This window comes from Odontesthes bonariensis, chromosome 10 (assembly GCF_027942865.1).
Source record: "Odontesthes bonariensis isolate fOdoBon6 chromosome 10, fOdoBon6.hap1, whole genome shotgun sequence".
Classification (NCBI taxonomy): domain Eukaryota; kingdom Metazoa; phylum Chordata; class Actinopteri; order Atheriniformes; family Atherinopsidae; genus Odontesthes; species Odontesthes bonariensis.
In genome coordinates, this window is record NC_134515.1 from 29,291,701 (window position 1) to 29,318,958 (window position 27,258).

The 27,258-nt window shown below is 41.6% G+C and overlaps 2 protein-coding genes across 2 annotated transcripts; one reads left to right on the forward strand and one right to left on the reverse strand.

Annotated features, from left to right (window-relative positions):
- The first annotated feature begins 2,564 nt into the window (after nucleotides 1-2,564).
- gtsf1 (gametocyte specific factor 1) lies at nucleotides 2,565-5,932 on the forward strand. The gene is made up of 6 exons (XM_075475834.1): nucleotides 2,565-2,685; nucleotides 2,782-2,888; nucleotides 5,314-5,440; nucleotides 5,513-5,596; nucleotides 5,727-5,784; nucleotides 5,863-5,932. The coding sequence occupies exons 1-6, from the start codon at nucleotides 2,601-2,603 to the stop codon at nucleotides 5,930-5,932; spliced, it is 531 nt and encodes a 176-aa protein (XP_075331949.1). The 5' UTR covers nucleotides 2,565-2,600.
- A 6,615-nt stretch (nucleotides 5,933-12,547) lies between these two features.
- Nucleotides 12,548-18,075, reverse strand: nr4a1 (nuclear receptor subfamily 4, group A, member 1). The gene is made up of 7 exons (XM_075475185.1): nucleotides 17,958-18,075; nucleotides 16,336-17,128; nucleotides 16,072-16,201; nucleotides 15,545-15,708; nucleotides 15,239-15,441; nucleotides 14,951-15,129; nucleotides 12,548-14,442 (listed from the first exon to the last, which is right to left on the reverse strand). The coding sequence occupies exons 2-7, from the start codon at nucleotides 17,116-17,118 to the stop codon at nucleotides 14,186-14,188; spliced, it is 1,716 nt and encodes a 571-aa protein (XP_075331300.1). The 5' UTR covers nucleotides 17,119-17,128; nucleotides 17,958-18,075; the 3' UTR covers nucleotides 12,548-14,185.
- Between the last annotated feature and the right edge of the window lie 9,183 nt (nucleotides 18,076-27,258).

Sequence of the window (27,258 nt, forward strand, 5' to 3'; positions counted from 1 at the left end):
CCATTATGAAATACCGAGCAAGGAATGGATTGTCGACGAAGATTTACTGCCTAAGTTCACCCTTTCGGACATAATTGCGTATATAGTATGTGGTGTCAGTGCTTATACTTCGCAACAGTTTCAATTATAATGACACTTTACACTTTTGTCATGTTACTCTACTTGTAAATAAATAATGAAACACACACACTTGGCTGTATCTCAAAGCATATTTATTTCCGACGACTTCAACTTTGCACAACACTCCTGCTCATGGTGGTCAGAGTACAACATACAGACACAATCTTGTCAAAGAATGTTTTGTCTTCACCTTCGCATGGCAAAACTATGTTGATAGGTACTTTTGCTGACAAAAAGGTGTATTGTTTCTGACAGTTCCAATCGCCCTTTCCATGTGAATTTGGAGATGGGCAATTTTCCTTGTATTTTCCACATTAAATTAAGATTAAGATCAGATTTATTGTCATGTATACATGCATACACACGAAATTTGTCCTCCGCTTTTAACCCATTGAGACATCCCTTGCTTCCAACTGACAGTGTCCTCTTGTGAAGGCGGGGATCTTTACCTCAGCACACAAAAGTCTGTAACTTACCAGAATGAAAATGCAGAGAACACACTCTCATCGACACCGGGATTGAGTGGAAAGTTATGCTTGGTCGTCTTACAGCAGCGATCCATGCTAGTCGACGACGCTTTGTTATCTCGGACACTTGGTCTCCGTGGGTGCGCCTCCAAGCAGGAAATCGGTAAAAAGATAAACCATTTACGATTTCCCCCCCATTCCTGTCACGGCTTACGCTATTGCACCCCACGACACAGCAACGTGCGACCATAGTGGCAAAGACTATAAGTAAAATAGATAAACCAACGAAGAAAGTTTCGAGACCAGGCGGGAGTACGTCTGAGCGCAGTGGAAAACAATGTAAACAAAACAGTTCTGAGCCTCCAGTATGGCCGCCGCTCACGTAGTGACGTCACGTGCCCGAGCCCTATTGTAAGATTAGACTCAATTGGGTCCGCCATTTCCCAGTCATTCGTGCAGTTGTAGCCGTGTGTGGGTCACGTGGCTTTAAGCAAGGATAAAGTTGGTGGGGTCTCCGCACCAAACTAACGTAGCTAAAGGCGAGGGTGGACAATACGATAAACGCAGGTAAAACAAATTGCTCACTTTCATGGTAAGACTTGTGTTTTCCTGGCGTTTAAAAAAATTTTTTTTTTACATACTTCCTTCTAAAAACTGATAACGTTTAAAACCGAAGTCCTCAAATATGGTTTGTTTTAGCTTTGTTTTTCTCAGGTAAAACGGATAAAAGTCTTTAAAGCAGCTAGCTATGTCATACAGCTCAATGCTAGCAAACTTGGCTGCAGGCCAACTCTTTCTACAAGCACCCCTTGAAAGTAAGTTTAAGTTGTGGTTTGGTTAATAATGTTGTGGCTGACGTAGCTAGAAAATAAAACTTAAAGAAATGTGAGCATCTTGGCTTACCTCGAGTCATTTCTAGTTAAACGTGTTCATTTGTCTGTGAGGCCTTCTATCGCCCTCCAGAAACTTGGTCTGTGAAACGTGTTGGTGGGTTCACATGAGAGAACGCTGGCTTTTTACAACTGGATTGTAATTGTATGACTATTTAAAATTTTTGATTTCCTCCCCCACAGTATTTTTCTATTCTGTTCTATATGAGATTCCTAGGTATTAGTGAAGCATGTAAACAGGAACTCGGACCAGAAATTTCTTCTCTTTTGATGTTCTCTTCACTTTGAACCCTAACTTGCCATTTCTTTTTAGATTTGATCCCTACATTCATAATTGAAAGAGAGAGGGAGGGAGGGGGTGGGGTGGTGTTTGGATGAGAGTATCATATCTTTTGCCTTTTCGGGTAAGAACCCCACAGCGCGCTAAAGACTTGCCGTGGTTACAGATGTTGTTGCCTGAGCTCCATGTGCATCTAGCAACCTTAAAGTATTTGTTTGATCTTCGTAGTGTTTTGCATTCCATGCAGACTTAAAGGTAAGGTAGGAGATCCTGGATTTTAAGGCCAGCGACGCTGCATTTTGAAAATACACAGGTCAAAAGTCCAAACCCTTTTCTTCAGACTTTCCCCCCGAAGCCACGCCTCTAGAGTACATGAACGAGCACGAAGGTGCACGAGCGCTGTTCTGACAGCAAGCCTCGATCGTTGCCGTATTTAGTAAATGCTAACTATACGTTTAATAATGCTAGGTGCTAGCCAAGCTGGCTCTAGTTTAGCTTCCTGCCAAGCTTCTGGACACGCGTAATTCGTTCACGAAGAAGGGTACGCGCACAGGGGGAAGGAGCAGATTGCAGTTTGATAGACCGCATCAGAATCCAATCATCGTTAACGGTCCGTTCAGTATGATTGGATAGTGTTTTTCCTAGATTGTACGTTCTAGAGGCCACTAAAACTTTTAATTTTTGAGTCAAAACTTTTAATTAATTGGTTGCAATGGGGGTGTGAAGAGTATTTCAAGCAATAAAAAAAAAAAATGCTCCAGAAAAAGATCCCCTACCCCACCTTTAACTTCTCTTTCCTCTCAGCTGTGCTGTTGGGCTGTGTACAGTAAATCTCACTTTAACATGGCGACCACCATCAGATTTGGAGCCACCAGCGGTCCATGCAGGACTGCTTTTGAAGAGGGGCCAAAAGAGATTGAAGAATATGGTAAGACTAAAGATTCTTTCACCTTTGACAAATTAACCATCGTTTCTTTTTGTTACTTTTTAGATGTTGACAAAATGTATTCATCCTTTCTTAAAGATGACAAAGGAAACGGTGACCCAGACAAACTTCTGCAGTGTCCTTTTGACAAGAACCACCAAATCCGGGCCTGCCGATTTCCTTATCACCTTATTAAGTGCAGGAAGGTTAGTTGAGGTTTTTTTTTTTTTTTTTTTTTTTTTTTTTTTTTTTTTCCCCTTCTTCCTTCCTTCTCATTGCAGTTAAAGGGATAGTTCACCTCTTTTGACATGAAGCTGTACGACATCCCATACTAGTAATATTATTTATTAACATTTTCTTACCCCCGCTACGTCCTGTGAGCTGAGTTACAGCCTCTTTTAGACGGTGACATAAGTAGTCTGGCTAGTTGGCTGGGGTTTCACAAATAAAGCGTTTTGCTTCTGAAAATAGTATTCATTCAAAAGAGTAATACATTTGCATCACAAAATCGTATCTTCCGAAAAAGTTACACCTCACAATCACTTGGCACTAGGTTGCAGTATCATTGCGCGCTCCCGCCTGCCGACAGCTGCGCCTGTTTCTCGGTGTTTACTGCTCGGAAAGTTAACGTAATCATGTCTGACTATGACACCGATGATGAAGACATCCCTTTTACCACAGAGCTTAAGGGATATCTTTATGAACCAGAATATACAGATGCCGAACTTCACCAGATGGAGTTAGAGAGGGAGAGGAGGGACAGAAGTGGTCCCAGCTGAAGTTGGAGCCACAGCTGCAGCTGTGAGAGACAGGGTGACCGACAAATGGTGGTGCACTTGTTCGAAGCGCCCAGTAATGCCAACGAAGGTGGAGAGCTGGCCTGGGTTGCTTCTTCCAGTTAATTTTGGGAACGTGGAGAAAGGTCCAGCATTCAGGATTGCGGGGAAGTCTTTATGATTTGTGATGCAGACAGAAGCTGGTACACTGGCCTCTTCATCAATTGAAAGGTCTTGCATCTGTGGCATGATGAGTTCCCATTCGTGGCAGCAGTAGCTCTCCACCTCCGTTGGCATTACTGGGCGCTTCGAACAAGTGCACCACCATTTGTCGGTCACCCTGTCTCTCACAGCTGCAGCTGTGGCTCAAACTTCAGCTGGGACCACTTCTGTCCCTCCTCTCCCTCTCTGCCCGTTCTAACTCCATCTGGTGAAGTTCGGCATCTGTATATTCTGGTTCATAAAGATATCCCTTTAGCTCTGTGGTAAAAGGGATGTCTTCATCATTGGTGTCGTAGTCAGACATGATTACGTTAACTTTCCGAGCAGTAAACACCGAGAAACGGGCACAGCTGTCGGCAGGCGGCAGCGCGCAATGATACTGCAACCTAGTGCCAAGCGATTGTGAGGTAACTTTTTCGGAAGATACGATTTTGTGATGCAAATGTATTACTCTTTTGAATGCATATTATTTTCAGAAGCAAAACGCTTTATTTGTGAAACCCCAGCCAACTAGCCGAACTACTTACGTCACCGCCAAAACGAGGCTGTAACTCAGCTCACAGGACGCAGCAGGGGTAAGAATGTTCATAAATAATATTACTAGTATGGGATGTCGTACAGCTTCATGTCAAGAGGCGAACTATCCCTTTAATGCTTGCAGTTGTAGAAAATGTAGTAATGGGTCATGTATTCTAGGTCTGAAATTTACATCTGCCAGTGGGTAAATGTAGGTGCTTTTTGGTTTGGCTGATCTTAAAGTCAAATGGCTGGTGGGCTGTAGATGATGACAAAACGGCAGAGAGGAAGATTTATTGTGCCTGTCTTGAAGCCTTTGGGCTTTCTAAGCTGCAGGGCTGATCTTCTTAGAATAGGAAGAATCTGTTGCGACTCACACAAAAATGCACATCAATTTTTTTTTTTTTAAAGTGAAAGGGCAATTGCACAGTGTGCTGAGAACTGACGATTCAAGTGTTCCAAGGTGAGGAGAATATTGGTAAAAGAGCTGTAGACGAAGTGTTATCATGGCAACATGTGGAGGCGGCATTACGGATTAGTATTGCTTCTGCTGGTCACGTCTGGTTTAAGCAAAATGTCTGCTTCTTGATCTTTAATTTACAAATGCAAACCCCAGGATCTTAAGCCACTGCCAAATACCTAAAGAAAAGTGTGTATAGATTTTTTTATTTTTTTTTTTTAATTGCAACACTCTCCTGTAGGGGTGCAACGGATCAAAAAACTCACGGTTCGGATCATTTTTCGGATCAGCAAAAAAAAAGACAAGACAAATAAACATGTTTTGTCTTTTTGTTTATTAACACTTTTAAATTATTAAATTGAAATATATAAAATCAACTTAGAGTGCACAATTAACATCTTCTTTTCAACATAATCAAAGAAAAACAACTTAAAGTGCAACATAAAAACACACCGATAGCATTTGTGATCGCTTTAGCCCGGTCGGATTGTGAAGGAAGGGGCTGCTTTTCACTGACTGCATTTAAGCATAAATCAATCCGCGGATCATGTGTGTGCCGAACCGAAATAATTGATCCGAACGTATCAATGATGATCCGTTGCACCACTACTCTCCTGCCATAACAAACTGAAATATCTCTGCTCTCATTGATTTCAGAATCATCCCAAACTAGCCAGCGAGTTAAAAACCTGCCCCTTCAATGCTCGCCACCTGGTTCCCAGGCATGAGCTGGCTCACCACACAGAGACCTGCGAATACAGAATATCTGTGGACGCTGAAGAAGGTGAGTTGATTTGGTTGTCTGTCTCGACCTGCAGTTTTACAGTTTCCGTAATTCTGCTTTTGATTTCAACAGCAGGAAGCACAAATGGACAGTGTAATTGGCACGTTCCAGTCAGCACATGGGTAAATCCAAACATGACTGAGGATTGGGATAAAGGTATGGACTAAGATTGACTACTTGTTTTTATTCTTGCTGGGTTTTTTTTGGTTTTTTTCCTTTCCCTGGTTTAAAGTTTAAACCAAGTCCACTAACTCTGTATTGTTAATTAAGTAGTTCTTACTTGCAGAGGCAGATGGTGCTTCTACTCCATTCGTGTGGGGCGTTAATACAATGTTGAATCAAACGTAAGTGAACCCGCCTAACACGACCCATCTGCATTTATTTTTTCTTTTCCCTAAAAACGGTTTTGTTTCTCTCCACAGTCCTGATGCGAAGCCCACCAACAACCTTGGTAAAAACTTCAGAGCACCCAATAACCTCCCATGGTTGTGAAGCACAATCTGTGCTCCCCGTAGACTTAAATATTCCTGATGTTTGTGTATGTGCTAGCAGGTAACTTTAATGTTTAGAATTTGTTCTTGATGTCCTTTATCCAACTTTAAACGGTCTACAACACCTTGCCCTCAAGTTGCATGGATCTAATTTTTAGTCGCTGGATAAAGCTGATGCCTTCCACTTGATGTGACATATACACTCAAGCCTTGGTTTTATTTCGTGTTTAATTGTTTTTTTTTATTGCATCTTTTTTATTGTCTTTATTGCATCATTCCTGTTACTACAAATTGTAGTGTTTAAATTATATGCTGTTTTGAAATAATTTTTTTGTGGTTTAGTGTGGTTATTTGCATACTATAACGCACCGCTGGAAAAATCTCAGTTTGGGAATAGCTGTTGGGGTACTTTTCATGAAGTCGGTTCTGGTCTTGGAATGTAAATTTAATTTCACAGTGCCATCATAGCCCAGGTTTGCCTTTAAAGTTCTATTTTCTATACGTCAGTTGGGTGGGGAAGTCCACATAATGTCTTAATTTGGTAACTAGAACTTTAGTCAGTCCTTGATATATAGATGGATGTGTGTGTGTGTGTGTGTATATATATATATATTGCCAAAGGTATTCACTCGCCTATCTAAATAAGTAAATTCAGGTGTTCCAATCACTTCTATGGCCACAGGTTTATAAATTTAAGCACCTACTCATGCAGACTGCTTCTACAAAGAAGCAGAGCTTTAGACCTGCATCGCCTGCCATGGTGCAACTGGTCAAACGGGTGGTAGGCAGCATGAGCATTTTTTTTTTTTTTTTTTTTTTTATTTTTTTTTTTATTTTTTTTTTTTTTCTCTTGATTCACTCAGCTCTGCCTTAGCAGCATGATGTGTAAATGTCCTAGCTCAAGAACAGTGCTTAGAGAGCTTCATGGAATGGGTTTCCATGGCTGAGCAGCTGAATCCAAGTAATAAATCAGCAAGTACAATGCAAAGCGTCAGATGCAGTGATGTAAAGCACGCCACCACTGGACTGTAAAGCAGTGGAGACGCGTTCTCTGGAGAGACGAATCACACTTCTCCATCTGGAGTAGGGGATTATGGCGTGGGGTTGTTTTTCAGGAGCTGGGCTTGGCCCTTGGTTCTAGTGAAAGGAGCTCTGAATGCTTCAGCATGCCTAGAGATTTTGGACAATTTCATGCTCTTAACTTTGTTGAAACAGTTTGGGGATGGCTCCTTCCTGTTCCAACATGACAGCAGTGCACAAAGCAAGTTCCATAAAGACATGGATGAGCGAGTTTGGTGTGGAAGAACCTGACTGGCCTGCACAGAGTCCTGACCTCAACGCCATCGAACGGCTTTGGAATGAATTGGAGCGGAGAATGCGAGCCAGGCCTTCTCGTCCAACATCAGTGTCTGACCTCACAAATGGAAGAATGGTTTAAAAAACAACAACAATAAATTCCCATAAACACTCCAAAAGCTTGCTCAGAAGATTTGAAGTTGTTATAGCTGCAAAGGGTGGGCTGATGTCATATTAAATCCCATGCATTAAGAATGGGATGTAATTTAATTTTGTGTGTAAAGGCAGATGAGCAATTGTTTTTTTTTTTTTTTTTAAATGTGCCAACTTAAGAAAAATATGTAACTCCCCAGTGCAAACCTATGCTGCAGAGTTCTGCTTTTATGAGTTTTCATTATACCTGCAGCTGTCTGTGTTTACTCATCAAAAACAATTGCAACATATTGGGGAAGTTTCTGAGTCAGGAACACTTTGACCACTGGGTGGTGCTAGTTGTCTGCTTTCTACTTAAGTTAAAGGTAACGGTGCAAAGTCTTTTTTTTTCTTCTTTTTTAATCAGCCTTACAAGCTGAGCCAGGTAAGCCTGTTATAAAGCAACTCAGAATAAATTAATGCATATTCATTTAAGTCTGGCTGAAGACCTGACTTTGAAATGCATATCAAGTAACAAAGAAAGCCAATCTGTAAAGACTAAATGTAACATTCACTGACATGGAGTAGGACATAGTGCATAAACAACTTGTATAGTTAAATGTTACAAAAAAATTGTAGAATCTCAACCGCTAACAAAAGGGAGATGACTTTTGGCAGGACGTTTTTGATTGGTGGGGTTTGTTGTCTGCTTTCTGCTTCAAACGGTAGAAATGGAGTCACTCGGCCGTGCCTACGTCTTGGCCCCTTTGAAACAAAACTCCTTTAATTTTGAATTTTTTTTGTTTCTCTCAAGAAACTCCACGAACGAATGGGAATCGTTCCTATGAGCGCTTGTATCAGTATGAGCACAATTTGTATCTGCGCTCACTGCTGATTCCAAATTTTGCATTGAAGATAATTTCTGACCGTGAAAGCAGCTGTCCAGGAGTGAGCTCGGGGTGATAAGTGTCGGGATAATGTGGACACTGCCTTCTAGTACACTCTGTCATTTCTAAGTGGCATTATTGATTTCATGTGATGAATGTCTATTTTGGAGGCAGCTATTATTAGAAGCGTTGAGAAGGTCTCAACTGTAAGGATGAGATGTGGCTCATCAGAGATGAGTACATACAGGACCTGTGGTCTATCTTTGATATTGCTCCTCTTTTATGTGGTGGATACTGTATGTTTTCTAACCCGTACAGAATGTTACTTGACAAGAAGACACTCGAGTTTAAATGTCACACTGTCCCCCTTTAAAACCAGCTCAGTAAAGTTACTTTGTGCTGTTTATTTCACGCTCTGTTGGACCTGCCAGAGCTGCTTGCTGGAGCTGACACTGACAAGTGAACATGTGAGACGAAAATGTGCACTCCATCAGTGATATAAATAGCTCTTCAGATATTCTCTTGATATCCAAATAAGTTATGTCACCTAATGTGGAAATGTGATTTGAAATGTGAGTTTAAAAACACAAAAAAGTCATTGTGCATTGACATAGACATTGTGCCCACCACTTACTTTCTTTATTGGATTCTTGTCTAGATCCTGCACCGAGTTGTTTTCCTTTAACATAAATGCAAAAATGAAACGGTATTGAACTCTTTCCCTCTTGGGGTGGAAATTCAAAGCCAAATCCACACTTGCCCTCCTGGCAGCTAAAATTGTAAAATGAAACCGAATAGCCTCGCTACATCCTGTTCCAGACTGACAGGCTGGTCAAAGACGCTGGCAGTGGTAAACCTTCTGAAAGTCTGCCAGTGTAAACGGGGAAAATCTTTTTCCACCGTGCAGAACAAAGTTCTGGCCATTATAACTAATAGGAAGTGCCGTAGATGTGTAGCTAATTATGCAAGATGTTTTATGCATTCACAGCACAGCACTTCAACTCATCTGAAGCCTTTTAAAATGGGTTTTACACAAGGTGAAATTGGAGCTCAGACTATCAGGTGCAACACTCCTTTTTTGTCTTTCGTGCTCAGACCAGATGGAATGCTGTGTCATTGCTTGATGCTGTGGTAGCCGTGCTGGTTAATGTTGCCTTTACATAAGGTTATACATCTGGCACCACCAGAGCACTTCATTCCCACCCCATTACGGCACCCCCTGCTGCACAGTGGGGACGAGATGTTCAGATACCATGCACTCATCTTCTCTGCGTCTCATAAAGCTGCTGCTGCTAATATTGGGTTATATTTCAAGTTTTGTACCCACCACACTAAAGTCCAGATTTCGCCATGTCGAATGTCTGCTCTTGATCAAAGCTTGGTTGTCCTGTGATTCACACAGTATCCTCTCTACAAATCAGGTCTGCTGTCCACAGCTCGAGCTCTGTTAGATCATTTCTGAAGTTCGTAACTTTCATGAACTTCTCCTCTGCTGTGCAGGACTCCCAATCCTCTCCTCATGACAACCAGTTTCGATGCAGCGTTCGATGGTTTTATGGAACTGAACCTGACTAAAGTTTCCAAATTGCCAAAACATTCATCACTGACATGCCCCAAGTTACAACTGTTGACTCAAACTGTAAATGCATCATTTGACTGAGAACACTAAAAGTCACTGAGCATCCAACCTCTGCTCTTGGTCACATGACAACACGAAGTGACAGGGTTAAAATTGCACTGATGGTACAACATGACCCTGAAACTCATCACTTGGCCTAACGGACACACTGAAAACAAGCTTCAGGCACCCCTCTGAAACTGAAGCCTCCCGGCTAGTCTCACTTGAAAAAAATGTGGCACTCTCATCTTTTCGCAAACATAAGAGTCACAGACGCACAGTTTGAGCTCAGGAGCTGGCATCTAATCCTGGGAGTCTGTGTGAAGGCCACAATCCCCTGTTGTTGACTGCTTTTCCAACAAGGGATTCATGCTGCTCTCACTTTTCCCAGTTACAACTAAGGTATGACGATGATGACTGAGCCATCATCCACACTATCTTTATCTCTGTACCATTACAAGTGGACACTATGTAATCGCAGTGATGCTGACTATCATGTTGCTCTTGTTGCATAAGTCCTACATCTAGGAGGTTATGAAGTGTTCCAAATTTTTTGTAACATTATGTCACCAGAATGACAAATTTAGAATCTGTAGTTTAAGAGAAGCCTAAGGCCAGCAGGTTTTAAGAGGGGTTGACTAGTTCCCTGTACTCAGCCTCTCGTCCATCACTGATACACCCAACAACTGCAGAGCAATCAAAGTACTTCTGGAGATGGCAGGATTCTGAGTTGTACTAGAAGTCTGAGATGCACAGAGTGATGAGAAATGGTAAGAGTACAGTCTCCTATAAGCGCTCTCGTGCTGCTGACCACCTTCTTAGGCACACAATCTTTTGGTCTCACAAACCGTTGTCTGTTTCTAAGGTAGTCAATGATATAGGCAGTTGTGGAGGTATCCACCACCTCTGTTTTCTGCAGCTTCTTACATAACAGTGCGTTCGGAATTGTAATAAATGCACTTGGAAAATCAAAGAACATGATCCTTACCGCGCTGCCTGCTTTGTCCAGATGAGAGTAGGTTCACTGAAACAAGTAGTTTATCACTTTGAGATTTTGTTGTAAATGTAAAGTGCGTTATAAATAAAATGTATTATTATTATTATTATTATTAATAAGTAGGTGATGGAATCTTCAACACCAAACCTGGGATGATAAGAATTCTGTGATGGTTCTGAAGAGTGTTCAGTTGCTTTCTGAGCCAATTAAAGTCTCTCCCGGACTGTCATGATGTGTGATGTTTGGGCAACTGTTCTGTAGTCACTAGGGACAGATGGATAGTGGCTGAAGTCTAAGTGACTCATTATAAGCCAGTACTTTAAATGGTTATCATGAACACTGACTCAGGCAAGGTGTCAGTTCTGGTATTGTTGGATCTCAGTGCTGCATTTGACACTGTGGATCACAGTATACTGCTGAACAGGTTGGAAACCTGGGCAGGACTCAGCGGGACAGTCCTAGAATGGTTCAGGTCCTACTTGGAGGAGCGGAGTTATTTTGTGACTATTGGAAGTAATCAATCTGATCGAGTGGCTATGACATGTGGAGTTCCTCAGGGGTCAGTTCTTGGACCCCTTCTGTTCACCCTATAAATGCTGCCTCTAGGTCAAATTCTGAAGAACTCTAAAGTCAACTACCACAGCTATGCAGATGACACACAGATATATCTCGCACTGTCTCCAGATGACTGCAGTCCTATAGAGTCATTGTGCGACTGCTTAGAGCAAGTCAAAAAGTGGATGAACCAAAATTTCCTTCAGTTAAATCAAGAAAAAACTGAGGTCATTGTGTTTGGCAACAAAGAGAAGAGGTTTGCTGTCAGTAAACATCTTGAGTCACTGTCTCTAGAAACTAAAGACCAAGTCCGGAACCTCGGCGTGCTGATGGACTCAGACCTGACCTTCAACAATCATATCAAATCAGTCACCAAATCAGCCTTTTATCAACTTAAGAACATATCCAGAATGAAGGGTTTCATGTCCCAAACAGATCAGGAGAAGCTGATTCATGCTTTCATCTCCAGCAGACTTGACTACTGTAACGGTCTTCTGACTGGACTCCCCCAAAAGAGTCTCAAACAGCTGCAGCTCATTCAGAACGCTGCAGCCCGAGTTTTAACCAGAACAAAGAGATCAGATCACATCACCCCAGTTCTCAAGTCTTTACATTGGCTCCCGGTCAGATACAGAATAGATTTTAAAGTTCTGCTGCTCGTCTACAAATCATGGAATGGTTTAGGTCCAGACTACATGAATGACATGCTAGCAGAGTATAAACCCATTAGAGCTCTGAGATCTGCTGACTCAGGTCAGATAGTGGAGCCCAGAGTTCAAACTAGACACGGTGAAGCAGCTTTTAGCTGTTATGCTGCACACAACTGGAACAAACTACCAGCAGAACTGAAATCAGCTACAACTGTAAGCACTTTTAAATCCAGGTTAAAAACATTTCTCTTTCGGTTATGGTTGAGTTTATATTTTTCTTTTTCCCCTCTTCTTTGATTGCTTTAATTTTTATTCTATTTTTTTCTTTTTTTCTTTAAATTGCTTGTTTTTATGCTGCTTTATGCTGTTCTTTTAAATGCCTTGTCTTTATCAAATCAAATCAAATCAAATCAAATTTATTTGTATAGCACATTTCATGTACAAACAGTTCAAAGTGCTTTACATAAAATAAAAGCATTGCAGCAGGGAGTGCAAGAAGCATTAAAAATACATAAAATAATATAAAGAGAAACAAAGAGGTTTGCTGTAAAGCACATTGAGTTGCCTGTGGTATGAAATGCGCTATATAAATCTTATCATATTAGACAGAATGAAATATGCCAAGATAAATAAAGACCAAAGCACCTGTCATTTTTGCGATACATGCATACTGTATGCACGGTCTGACCTGAATAGAGTCTTTGTAGATTTTCCAACTATGTGATTTGCCAGCTAAACTTGTGAGTTTGGAAGATGATGCCTGATGATTGATGAATAGATCATGGTGACGCTTGGTCTCCAAGTCCTCTGTGTCAGATTTACCTTTAATGTCCGTCATCGCTATTTGCATCGCAACTATTGATAATCCAAGTCTCTGCATTCTGTTTTGGACCATTACAGTGTGTCACCAACCTCCAAAGTGCATAAATGATCTCTCATAACCGTGAACTATAGCAGTGTCTCCCAAACAATACTTCAAGAGCTACGAGGTGTGCATTCATGTGATGCCACAAACACATACATACATTCATGTGAGAGTATGGCAACACAAAATGATGGAGGGCTCTGGGTTATTTGAGAACAGACAGGGAATTCCACCACCATCTAAAAAGAGACCAGCGCATAACTGGGAGGGACGTTGGTGGGCTACATTTTTCAGCTGTATGTTTTGATCTGCTGCCAAAAGAAGGAGCTGCTCTTCAGGGCTACAGGCTGTTGGTGAAGCAGGATACTCTGCTCTATCACACAGTGGACTAAACAGCGGACCAACCTACCTGATATAAACAGAGTGTGAAACATTGTTAAGTCACTGTTTGCAAAGAACACAGGAAATAAAAAAAAGACGTAAATGACACATTTGTTTAAAAAATGCAGTTCAACATTTTATTCCATGTTTAGCTGCAGTGAAATACCATCCTAGAATGCAAAAATAACAAGCCCACAACAGCCTCTCCTCTGACTGTAGATTACAGTTCATGTGGCAAAACACCTGCAGGCTTTAAATGATTTACAAACAAGACCAGTGTGTAAGACTACTGGATGATACATAGTAAAGTAGCTGCTCAACGCTGATTCATGATACATGAATGATACCACTGAAAAAAATTTGTAGGTTTAACCTATTTTATCATCATCCAAACCATTAAAAATGGCATTAAATATAATGTGTAATGAAAGTGTGAGAGACATATGCCTCACTTATTGATGAATGGGAAGTCTGTCCGGATCGCAAAGTTTGGGTTATGATAATGACTGTTTTAATGCTAGACTGACAGATGTCACAATATTGCTTGATGTAGGTATTGTTTGTATTCACTTTGTAACTGTTTGGAAAGTGCAGTAATCTTCCCTCCATTGGGGGTGACTCCATTCATGGCACGTAAACAGTCACTGCTTGGTCCATGAGCTGTCCTTTCCGATTCCTTCCGAAGACTGCACGGTTTTCCAGGAAGACAACTGGGATCAGCATTATACAATGTTCAGAAGTAGCACTTTTCTTCTGATGATGCCGAATCCCGAGGAAAAAATAAATTAAAAAAATCACCATTCTTTCTTCTTTTCATTCTCACTTTCACTTTCGTACCTGGAGTGTGAGTTTTCAGTCAATATAGCATCTCTCTCAAAATGGTAGCGTGTCCATGAAGATTTTTTCTACGATGGGAGGTGGAGGCACGAGATCTTCTAGTTTCAGATAAAAGATGCGCTGGAGGCCTTGCGTGCACAGCGTCCTGAGCTCAGGCAGCTTCCCGAGAAGTCTGGACAAATAATTGGGCCGCAAGGACTCGGAGCCACAGATGGAAACGTGGTCTTTAAGGCAGGTGATGAACTGGTTCTGCAAGTCCTCCACACGTTTTGGCTCCTTAAGACCATGTCGGTCTGCGGGGAAAAACAAGAAACATACAACCGGTCATTTTTCAGACTTTTACAAACCATTACTGATGATTGTTTGTAATGTTTTAAATACTGCCGGAAATCTGATCTACGTTTAGTTATTTCTTAATCCTTTTGTCTTGACACAAACAAAACTTGACACACTGGATTGTATTTGGAACCTTGCAATACAAAATATAATCCATATTCAGCAGAATGTTGCTCTGCTAAATGTGTTGGCTGTGCAAGCACTGCTACACTGACACAATTCTTTGAGTCTATATGTAAACCTTCACTCTGATTATGTTTAGGTCAAGTTCCCTGTGTGAAACACGACCCTGTCACTTTGTCTAACACCTGTTGTGTCTATTTTGTCTTGTGTGTCTTGCTGTTTATCAGCCACTGAGTTGAAAACTGAGAAAGATTCTCCGTGGACACCCTGACAAAAAAAAAATGTTATTTGATTCAGAACAGAGGACAGCATTTTAAGGCTTGATATGAATGAAGATCTTACCGGTGATTATGACAAGGGCTGTGAGACAGGAGAAGGAGGAAACATCCAGCTTCATGCCATGAAGGCTTTGAGAAAACTCTAAGATGGAGTCAATCCAGTCCCCAAAGCCCCGGATACACTGTGTTTTATGTAGTACAGCCCCATTGCAAAAGACGAGTTTTTCTGTTTTAGGATTGGACCTTCAGAAAGAAAACACATTGTGATTGTTGAATCTACCAAATGTCTCAAAGATGCTACAAATAATCGTCTAAATCTAATTGCAAAAGAATTCTAGGAAGTTGCACTCACCGAAATGCAAGACGCAGGATGAAGAGCTCAACAAATGCGGATTCCAGCAGCAGTTCCTGATCCTCCGAGCAGAAGTCAGAGAAACCTGGGATGTCCATTGCCCACTTCTTGATAACTTCCATAGAAACTGTGAGTAGATCGTAAAACTGTTTGATGTCACTAGCTTCTTCTTTCTGGTCCATGCCGACTTCCTTCTCAACATACTGAAGAAACAGAGAGCACAGATGTTAGGAGATGTGCCCGACTTTGCCTTTAGCTGAATTATACCCATCGAACCAAAAACAGAGGGACATTGCTGCGTCTCACCTTAGAATAATCCAGAGATCCAACACCAGGGCTTGAGTCAATGTGGGCCCTCACAAGCGAGGCGATCATGCTCACCGGAGACATAGTGGCCGTCACATCCTGAATGACTTTAGGCTTGGAAGGTAGGCGACCCCTTCGTCCTTTCAGGTTATCAGTTCTTACAACTGTAAAAAAAAAAAGGTTACATCAGCTGTTACTTTGACGTCTTTCAAAGGTTTCCAAGCATGGTACATTCAGGCTGAGGATTCTCCTAACATGTCTAAAACTAAAATGTATTTATTCAAACTAGTGTTTTATTGTGCCTCATGTTGGTTTTTGATTTCAAAAGCTCCCTCTGACCTCGTGTTAAAGACAGGAAGAGTTTCTCTTTGTCCCCGATTTATGAGGCCATAGAAGCCATTAGTGATTGAATCTGGGAATGCTTTTCAGGTGGATGTTTCAAAGACAACGCTGTAACTTAAGTCGCTTTATGTTCAGCCATAACATACTATTCCAAACGGATTAATCTGGATTTGCATTATGCTCACCTTCCCTGACCATACCCACAGCGAGACACTTCTGGAAGCGGCAGAACTGGCATCGATTTCGTCTCCTCTTGTCCACAGGACAGTCCTTGTTAGCAAGGCACACATACTTGGAATTTTTTTGTACGGTGCGCTGTAAAATAAGAGGAGAAATGACTGTAAACTTGGCTGGAAGGCTGGCACAAAAACGTTCTTTTTAATCAGAAAAAAACAAGAGCGTGTTTCTGAATAGAGGAATACTGCTGCACTGGGTAGTCAAATTTTTACCTTGAAAAACCCTTTGCACCCCTCACAGGTGCGAACCCCATAGTGCTGACAGGAGGCGTTGTCTCCACACACAGCGCAGCCGCCCTCATTTCCACTTTTTAACTTGGGCGATAAGCTTCCATCCAACTGTTCAGTGGCATCAAGACTACATGTCTGCTCCATCGTCATGGCGGGGAAGGTCAATGCGGATGGGTGAAGGTGAGCCACAGCAAAAGGTTCCTGCTCTCGCAAAAGCAGCTGACCCAGAGGAGACACGTCCTCCACAGACCCGGAGCCAAATGTGAAAATAGATGGTGCATGTGGAACTGAAGTGTCCTCAGCAGCCCAGTATCCTGGACTGGGTGAGTATGGCCCAAAGGCCGATTCCCAGTTAGACGCATGCTGACTCTGGAACCCAGGTGTTGAAGGGGACGAGGCAGAAGCGGGGCTCCCGAAATAATCCGAACCACTTGGGGACACAGCCTCATCCGGGTAGTTCAGCATGAAGGGTCCAGGGTAGCACCCGTAAACTTGGAGTTCATCCAGCTTAAAAGGGCTCTCCTGGTCTGGTGCCGGAGTTGCGTGGGCTGGAGCTGTAGTGAACTGGCACGAATAGGCATCGAAATCTCCTGAAGATGCACCCACCAGGGAATTGATGCTCGGCAGGGAGGGAGTGGTGAGGAGGTCCCGTGGGCTGCTCATGTCCGCAGCCAGCCTGGAGATGAAGTTTGTGCTTGGAAGCTCCGGGCTGCTGAGGGTGTTCTCATAGGGCTGAGTTCCATGCCGGGGGTGTATGCAAGTCATGGCTGCAAGACTGAGACACATCACACAAAATTTAGAGGAGCCAAATTAGCTTTTTTTTTCAGATCTTTACCTTTATCAACAGTTAACAGTTAACCTGCCATAAACTGCAAAAAATTGTTTTTCTTTTTTTTTCTTTTTTTCCGCTTTGTGTGAGTTTTGTGTACCATTTTACTGCACTTGTCCAAAGTTTACTATGTGGTAGGCTGATTGGACACAAATAAAAAATATGCTCTATAATGCTAACAGGAATTCTAAAACCCGTGAAACAACATCAGTTAAGATGCAGAGTCCTTTTGCATATTTACATGAACATTTGTGAAGCTAATTTAGTAGAAGTTGACCTACTTTGGACCTGCTGCACTGTGACAGTGGTTTAGGGGAATTCCTGGTCTCCTTTGTTAATTCAAATAAATAAATATAAATAAACAAATACGGTCATAGAAAGTTATATTCTCTTTATAGCAACAGACACTGTATCATTTATTGCTTTGTAGTAAATATAGTAACGCCTGCAAAGTGCAGCGGGGTTGGCTTACAGGCAGGGGCACAGTGCCAAGATACACATGTGCCCATCGAGCTGGCAGAATTTACACATTTCACACAGGAGGAAAAGCTCAGTTAGGACAGATTTAAAAAAAAAAACGGATGCTAAAGTGATCATATTTCTGGAATATTTCTCCAGCTATTTGCTTCACTTTAAAAAAAAACACGTTCTTAATTGATTAAAAGCAAAGCGTCAATATCACAGCTGCCGAAATTCAAAACAACAACAACAACAACAACAACAAAAGTTTCAGCTCGTTTAAGTCCAGTGTCAACGTTCCAAAATAGTTTCTCACCTGTGTTGACCGTCTACAATTGTTAAGAAAAGTCTGCACTCTACAAAGGACCGTCTGTCATCTTCGGTGTCTCTCAGCTGAGTTGCAGTCCCTCAGCTCTGTCCTCCACTACTGTCTTATAGCTTTACACTTTTTGTACCCATGACGCCAGAGAGAGTTTTCCGTACAAGGCTGCAGGGTGGGCGGGGAGATTTCCAGGCCGCGGCCAATAGCATCGCGCGTTTAGAAAATAGTCGCTGGATGACGCACTACGGGATTCCGTTGACGCGCATACAGCGAAGAACCGCAGCATTGTCCTCCACACACATACACACGCTCACGCACACACTCACACAAAGATACAGAAAGACAGAGGCGCACGTGCGCACACACATATAGCCAGATATAACTCAATACATCTTAGCAAAACCTTTCCTGGGCTGGCACAGGCCGGCAGCGTGCGCAGTTCTTTATAACCCAACTCACCACAATTCTCTCTTTAGTACATGGTGGTAAATGTTCCTGATGGAATGGAAAATAATGCGATTTAATCGTTTCTAAACAGGAAGTTAGGGATATTTTTTCTGTTTCTATGAGAGTGAGAAAAAAAAATCTTTTATGTCTGCTGTTTTATGATAAAAGAGACAAACATGATGCACAGATGTTAGAATAGAAAAATACTTTATGCATCCCCAAATGGGGGAAATTCAAATTTGTCAAGAAAGCTAAAAAAAAATATAAATAATTACAATGATTGTATATTAGACAACAACAATAATAATACTAATAATAATCATAAATGACTGAATAAATAAATTTGAGAAGCACCTGTCAGCAGTCACTGTTAAAAGCACAATGGCTGTGGGGACAAAGGACCTCCTGAACCTCTCAGCCTCTCACTGCAGCTGCTCCTCTGTCCTGCCAGGATGCTGTGGAGAGGATGTTTATTATTCTCCAAAACAGAATATAATTCCCTCCTCATCCGTTGCTCCACCACAGCACTGAGAGGGTGTAGCCTTCTGCCTATGACGGAACCAGCCTTTTTCACCAGTTTGTCCAGCCGCCTACAGTTTTTGTCTGTCGTGCATCAGGTTATCAGGTGTGCATGTTAGAATAGACACAGAAGTCAAAAAAAATTCTCGTATCTTGACTGATTAAATGTCTTTCTTGAGTTAGAGATCAAAGACCTTCGATGGGAGGAAAAAAGGATTCACAGTTGAAGGAGAATAAAACAAAGGCTATTTGTCCAACGAGTTGCATGTTTACTATGTGTCTTGGCGCATGTCAAACTTTATTGGGCATTTAAGATTACATGCAATATGTCGGGCTGAAAGTGTGTTCTGATGGGAAGTTTTGTCTTAAAGAAGGTGTCCTTGGCTGTCTCTGATTCTTTGCTCCTGTGTTTGATATTCCTGAGTGAATGGGGGGGGGGGGATTTAGCTGTGCAAATACAAACTTATGATCATCCTCACAATACAATCTTTTGAGGTTCTGAGACATGCTTATAAGAGGTCATGTCCCCACCTTGACTTTGGTTTTCTGAAAGCATCTTTGAACCCCCAGTGTGAAACAAAGGATGTGCTCACTCTCCCTGTGGCCCCATGGGAGGAAGTGCTTTTCACAAGCCGGTTCTACAGAGGAAACAGGTCTCTCACACACACACACACACACACACACACATACACACCATGAAGCTGAAATTGTGACTACGGAAGTAGTGATTATTTAAATAAAGGGAACGATTCAGCTGCGCTGACTGTGGTCCTCATAATGACTGTCAGCTCAAGGTCATTGACGCCAGAAGAAACTGGGTAGCACGGTCACCATTTCAAGACTAAAGTTTTGGAAAGTAAACATTTTCAAGTCACTGGTGCAGTTTGCTTCTGAAACTAACTTGTCCGTTTTTTTCTTTTGTTTTTTTTTTCTTCTTTCATTTTTCTTTGAATCTGTCACATCATGCCAGCACCTGCAGGGCCTCCCTGCTGCACAGTAACCATTTTCATTCGTTATCTGATCAGCATTATCAGACACAGCGTCTTGCTGCCATTGAGGACCGTGAACGTGACATCAATGGGATCCTTTCTTTGGATCACCTCTGGGCACTCTTTCAAGTCATTTGCTTGATGTGGTCGTCAGTACGATAACATCTGCCTGGCAGTTATCATGTTGACTTTTTTTGTGTGTTTCCATGATGTGAAAGAAACCTGGATTTTGCATTCAATTGATCTCACACACGCGTGTCATTTATGACCACACATGTGCACTGCCAGGGCACCACCTGCTGCTCTTCCAGAGTGCTATTTTCAGGTTAAGAAGATGTTTAGCATTCTGTAAAAAAAAAAAAAAAAAAAAAAAAAAAAAAAAAGAAGAAATACTGGTTCTTTAATTCAAGCTCGACATATATTTGCGCACATAATGATTCAGAATCTACCCAAATCCACCAGGACAGCTGCAGGGGATCCATGAGGAACTTCTGCACTCTGATGAGCCAGATAGAAGATCGAAGCATCGGACACAAAGTGTTTTCTTTTAATAGCAAGACTGGTCAAAGTTGCAACAACCACAGCGTGGAAAAAAAAACAAAAAACCGTTACAGTTGTTGAAGTCAGAGCCCTGGTAGTTTGCATGCAGATGTAAATGAGGAAGACAAGATGCTATCAGTACTGTACTGTACTTTGCATCTTTTTCCAATCCGAAGAGAATTTCATGACCTATTTGCAGTTATCACGTGTTGATTTTGGACACTACAGCCTCATTCTGTGATTGTGGGATTATTACTCTCCAGGGCAGACCTCAAAGTTTCCAAAAGTGTCCCACATGCCTCACAAAAACGTCTTGTGTTAAGAAGTTAAAGTATACTCATTTAGTATCAAGGGATAGCCTTGCTTGTTCCGGTCAGGTTGCAGGTCAGTGTGAAAACATACTCCAAGCACATGTCATTGCTCTTGCTCTGGTAATAATTAGTGTCATCACATAAACTGGCAAAACAATATTACTACATACTCAGCTGCTATTTTTTGCCTGGCAGTCTGTCAGTGCAGCAGCGAGACGGTGAGATTTGTGATGCGGGGCACTGGAAAGCACCCTGTCAGGGTATAAGGGAAAAAATAAGCCTGTATATGGTCAATTTAATATATACATTAATATGCTGTCTTCTCACAAGTATTCCTGACAACAAACCAGGCAACACCAGCCTCTTCACTCCTTATATGTGCGGTCTGTTTTAGGACATGCTGATGAATTTGAGCCTGACACAGCTCATATTCAGCACTCAAAATATCTGTTTCTCCCAGCAGGGGAGAACATCAGGAACAAGCCTATCAGGTTCAAACATGCCTTTGTGCTCGCTCGCTTCTTCATGCCAGGCAGTTGCATAAATTCTTTTTTGGGTTTGTCAGGTTCACACTGTTTGCTTGCAATCTGATATGTATATGTTAACCTGTATGTGCTGTCATGTGAAATTGAAAGTAAAGCATCTTTTAGTTCTAAATTTTTACGTATCAGAACATAGTGAGAAATTAGGCAAATGCAATCTCAGAATAACAGAGAGACTAATAATAGAATAATAACATTTTGTTATTCATCTAACAAAAACTAAGCTAAAATGCGGAAGTATTGTGTGAAAACTACGCCCACTCTCACTGCTTCCATTAGAGTTAAGAGGGTAAGTCACAGCAAGGTACTGCCAATCAAACGCATTTGACTAAGTGATCATCAGCAGGTGTGAGCACCTCTATAAGAGCAGAAGTTTTTGCAGTTTGCTATTCTGGAGCATTCGGGTGTGTGTTAAGACAATGCCAAAGAGGAAAGACATCAGCAATGATCTTAGAGAAACAATTGTTGCTGCCCATATGTCTGGGAATGGTTATAAGGCCATTCCCAAAACATTTGCAGTCAATCATTTTACAGTGAGAAAGATCATTCAGAATTGAAAAACATTGAAGACAGCTGACAACCTTCCCGGGAGTGGAGTTCCCAGTTCACTTCAAAGTCGGACTGAGCAATGATCAGACACAAAGCACAATAAGAATTTTTTTTTTTAAAACAGCAAAAAAGGCAAGAGCTGCATTGCAGACTTTACAGGCCTCAGTTGGCATGTTAAATGATATAGTTAATGACAGTACAATAATAAAAAATAAAAAAAACTCTTGTTTGGAAGGGTCATCAGGAGAAAAATCCACAAGACTTCTTGTAAAATGTCCCTTGGACAGACAAAACCAAAGTGGAGCAGTTTGGTCATATTTCACAGCAGCATGTTTGGAGAAACCAAACACAGCATCTCAGCACAAACACCTCATACCAACTGTCAAGCCCGGTGGTGGAGGGCTAATGATTTAGGCTTGCATTGCTGTCACAGGACCTGGGCATCTTGCAGTCATTAAGTCGACCATGAACTCTTCTGTATATAAAAGTGTTCAAGAGTCAAATATGAGACCATCTATCTGACAGCTGAGGCTAGACCTGGTCACATAACAGGATGATATACTCAAGCACAACATCAAATCTACAGCAAAATGATCCTTCAGCACTTCGTCTCTGTTTAATAAACATTGGCACATCCATGTGGACAACCCTCAGGACAAAGGGACTAAAGACCTGAGTAACACTCTGGAAAACTTTGGGCTGACTCAGCATGTAACAGAGGCCACGCACAATAGGGGCCACACTCTAGACTTACTGATCTCTAAGGGTCTGAGCATTTCAAAGGTTACTGTGTCTGATGTGGGCCTGTCTGATCATTCCTGTGTTTTCTTTGAGAGTACGATCTTTAACCAGGTCTTCTCTTTAGCACCTGCCCTGTCCAGGGGTTCAGTCAATGAGCTCGCCAGTAGCTTCAATGCTAAAATGTTAAATATTATGGATGCTATTGCTCCCATTAAGATGAAGGTTATCTCTGGAAGGAAGAAGTCTCCATGGCGAAATTCCACACTGGTGAAAAATGTGAAGAGAGTGTCGGAAAGCTGAGCGCAGATGGAGAAAAACAAATCTCCAGGTTCATTATAACATCTATAAAGAGAAACTTCACTCTTATAATTTACAATTGAGGAATGCAAGAAAGTCCTACTTCTCTGACATCATCACCAAAAACAGTCATAATGCTCAGGCCTTATTTGCTACAGTTGACAGGCTAACAAACCCTCCTGTGTTAGTGGCAACTGAACTTCATTCCACCATGGCCTGCAATGACTTTGCCAAATTCTTCACAGACAAAATCCTAAATATTAGACAAGCAGTTGGTACATCAGCAGCAGGTTCAGCATATGTACCGTCTCCACCGAAAACCCGTTTAAACACTATGACACAGTTCCAACCCATTAACAGCAAAGACCTGGAGGACATCTTACGTCAGCTGAACTCCTCCTCTTGCTGTTTAGACATCCTGCCAACAGCTTTTTTCAAAAGGGTCTCAAAGATTTTGGAGTCAGACCTGTTACTGATGGTGAACTTGTCTTTAATGTCGGGTGTGTTTCCAGAGCCACTAAAAACAGCTGTAATCAAACCTCTGCTGAAAAAGGACAATCTTGACAAGACACAAATGAACAACTACAGGCCTATCTCAAATCTCCCATTTTTAATTAAGATCATTGAAAAAGCGGTTTTTTAACAGCTTAATTAAACAAAATAACTGTTATGACACCTTCCAGTCAGGTTTTAGACAGCACCACAGCACTGAGACTGCTCTGACCAAAGTGTTTAACGACATATGTCTGAATACAGACGGTGGAAAAATGTCAGTCTTAGTTTTACTGGATCTCAGTGCTGCATTTGATACAGTTGACTACAATATATTACTGAAAAGACTGGAAAACTGGGCAGGTCTTTCCGGAACTGTACTAAACTGGTTCAAAACATACTTAGAGAACAGGAAGTACTTTGTGTCAATAGGTAACTTTACATCTGAGCACACAAGAGACACATGTGGAGTTCCCCAAGGTTCCATCCTGGGACCTCTTCTGTTTAACATCTACATGCTCCCACTGGCACAGATTATAAAAAACAACAAAATAAACTACCATCGCTATGCAGATGACACGCAGATATATATTACAATGTCACCAGGAGACCGAGGCCCTGTACAATCTCTTGGTAAATGCATAGAGGAGATTAATGACTGGATGTGCCACAACTTTCTCCAGCTAAACAAAAACAAAACTGAGGTAATTGTCTTTGGAGTCAAAGAGAAACTATTACAGGTCACCACAGAACTTCAATCTATACACCTAGGATCTACCAACCAGGCCAGAAATCTGGGTGTAGGGATGGACTCAGACCTAAATTTGGAAAAACACGTTAGGGCAGTAACAAAGTCAGCCTACTATCACCTTAAGGTTAAAGGATCTGATGTGTCAGCAGGACCTGGAAAAACTAGTCCATGCATTCATCTTTAGTAGGCTTGACTACTGTAACAGCATCTTTACAGGTCTACCTAAAAAGTCAGTTAGACAACTGCAGCTTATTCAGAACTCTGCTGCTCGAGTCCTCACTAAGACCAAAAAAAGTGGACCACATCAGTCCAGCTCTGAGGTCTTCACACTGGCTGCCTGTCCATCAGATGATAGACTTTAAAGTTCTGATGCTGGTCTATAAAGCTCTGAATGGTCTTGGACCAAAATACATCAGTCACCTCCTGACCCAGTATGAGCCTTCCAGACCCCTCAGGTCATCTGGATCCAGTCTTCTATCAGTTCCCAGAGTCAGAACCAGACATGGAGAAGCTGCATTCAGCTTCTATGCTCCACATCTCTGGAACAAACTCCCAGTAAGCCTCAGATCACCTGAAACACTCAGTGTATTTAAGTCCAGGTTGAAGACACACCTATTTTCAGCTGCATTTGAATAAAGCTCCAAATCTGAAGCTTGAGTTTCAAAACATAATCATATTTTAACTACTGATTTTATCTGATTTTATCTATTGTTCTTATTTCTTTCTTTTTTGTTTAAAATTTAAACCATGCTTTTTATTTCTACTGTTTTAATGTATCTGTAAAGCACTTTGAATCGTCCTGTAGTTGAATTGTGCTATACAAATAAACTTGCCTTGCCTTGCCTTATGCAGCAACTGAATGGCATGATATACTGTATAAGAACAGCTGAATGATGAAATCCAAGGCGACTGCTCTCGAGTGAATGTTACCGTACTCACAAAATACATCCTATATTAAGACTGCTTAAATTAATTTTTTATAGGCTGTATCGCTGATATTTTGGTTATTCATACAATATACAATTATACAATGTAATGCGATTTGCTTCCCAAAAAACTGAGCAACCTATGATGATAACAGTTAAACTACTCATATGGTTATATGGTCACAGGCTGAATGGGTACTGATGACATGCAGATGAAGAGTCAGTCGTATCAGATGTTCAAACGAACTGAAAATTCAATCTATAGACAGCACAAGAAAGGAATTATGTTAAGCTAATACTACAAAATACTTTACAGAACAATGCAGCCTACGGGCATTATCCAAGATGACAGTGCCAGAATTCAGGCTCAAATTGTGAAAGAGTGGTTGAGGGAGCACGAGACATTTACCACATGGATTGGCCACCACAGAGTCCAGACCTTAACCCCATTGAGAATCTTTGGGATGTGCTGGAGAAGACTGCGCAGCGGTCCAACTCTCCCATCATCACTACAAGATCTTGGTGAAAAATTAATGAAACTGCACGGAAATAAATGTTGTGACATTGCAGGAGCTTTTCTGTAGGACGAGCAGTGCATATTGGAGCTCTTTGGATACAATCCAGATGTCCAAAGTGTCCATTGACGCACCTGGTGGAGAAACTAACTAGGTGTTTGAAAAAAGATCTTCCAGTGTCAACATGTTTCGAAGTCTTTAAGTTGCCATAAAGACATCCACATCTCCAGGGATGCAAAAAGCACACACATTTATTCAAATGAAGTTATATGTACCAGTACTTAAAGCAGGGCTCAGTAATATGGGGTTTGTTTACCATGCAATACACACCCCAAAGCTGTAGGGGGAGCTCCGTAGAAAATAGGCGACAGTCTAGCCAGACTGTCGTAAACCCATTTTTCAAGACACTGGCAGAGAGTTGGAGAAGTAGAGATGCTTAACTCGAATCTTTTGGGCAATCCGGGCTGATTGGATCATTTCGAGGAGAGGATTCGAGTTATACTGACCACTTGAATCACTTATTTAAAAAAAAAAAAAAAAAAAAAAAAACCCTTTCTGCCGTTTAGTGGCTATGCGCCTCGCCTTTTTTTTGTCCCATTTATCAATTAATTTTGATAAATCAAAGAGCAGCCTACGGCTACAAGTTCATTCATTTATTTTTGTCAAGTAATAATTCAATGCCATTTTATCTGAAAGCCAGACACAACAGCTAGTGTGTGCATTTACACAGCGACAAATGTGGTAGCATTAGGTGAGGCAATGCTGAGTTTAGACCTACAAGGAAACAACATGGAATGATCTTGCCCTCTCGCGTGTCGCGAGACTTCCAGAGCTAAACAAAGCACGCGGCGCCACAGGCAAAGTTGCAAGCGCTGTTTCGGGCTAGGGCCACCAGATGGAGATGGAAATGTCACCGTTTTCATCTGAACGGGTCAGCCAAGCAAACTGATGATTGCCAAGCAATTTTATGACCATGAAAAAGTTGCATAGCATGTCTTTAAGTAAGAGTACCATCACAACAGTGTTAAAATATCCCATCCATACAAATAAATGGTAATTTTACAAAACAATGCAGCCTTATGAAAAGTTATTGGAAAACAATCATCAAACATATTTTGGACATACCAGTTGAGAGCAAAGCAGAAAGTCAACTGACCCAAAACCATTGTCCACACTGCAAAGGTGGTTAAGACAAAAAGTTTGAACATTACCAACATTCAGCATATGATTTACATTAATCATTGTGGGGGGGTTCCCTAAATATCAACTGGTTCTTATTTCCCCGATACAGTTAAAAAGCTTTTTTATTCAAAGTCATTTTTCCAAATGCAGAACCACAGACTAAAAGGAAAAAAGGAGGGAAAAACCTGAACTCTTGAGGACCATTTTGCTGACATGGTTTGGGCCCTGCTGTCCACTCAGAGGGATGGATCACATGGGGTTACTGAATGGTTCGATGAGGATGAATGTGATGCGAATCATATGATCTCGCCTTAACACAGTTAACAGACCCAACCTAACACAGTTAACAGACCCAACCAAACACATACAGGAGATTTGGATTGAATATGTCAGCGCTCTGCACGGTGGTGTGGCGGTTAGCACCGTCACCTCACAGCAAGAAGGTTCTTGGTTCAACTCCTGGCTGGAGCCTTTCTGTGTGGAGCTTGCATGGT

Bases quoted from the DNA above. Each gene is read 5' to 3' on its own strand.
- gtsf1 (XM_075475834.1), top strand. From the start codon at position 2,601: ATGGCGACCACCATCAGATTTGGAGCCACCAGCGGTCCATGCAGGACT. The intron at 5,597-5,726 runs GTATGGACTAAG...TCTTACTTGCAG, and splicing joins GACTGAGGATTGGGATAAAG to AGGCAGATGGTGCTTCTACT. The intron at 5,785-5,862 runs GTAAGTGAACCC...TTCTCTCCACAG, and splicing joins AATACAATGTTGAATCAAAC to TCCTGATGCGAAGCCCACCA.
- nr4a1 (XM_075475185.1), bottom strand. From the start codon at position 17,118: ATGACTTGCATACACCCCCGGCATGGAACTCAGCCCTATGAGAACACC. The intron at 16,202-16,335 runs GTAAAAATTTGA...CTTATTTTACAG, and splicing joins GGTGCAAAGGGTTTTTCAAG to CGCACCGTACAAAAAAATTC. The intron at 15,130-15,238 runs GTGAGTGCAACT...TTCTTTCTGAAG, and splicing joins ATCCTGCGTCTTGCATTTCG to GTCCAATCCTAAAACAGAAA.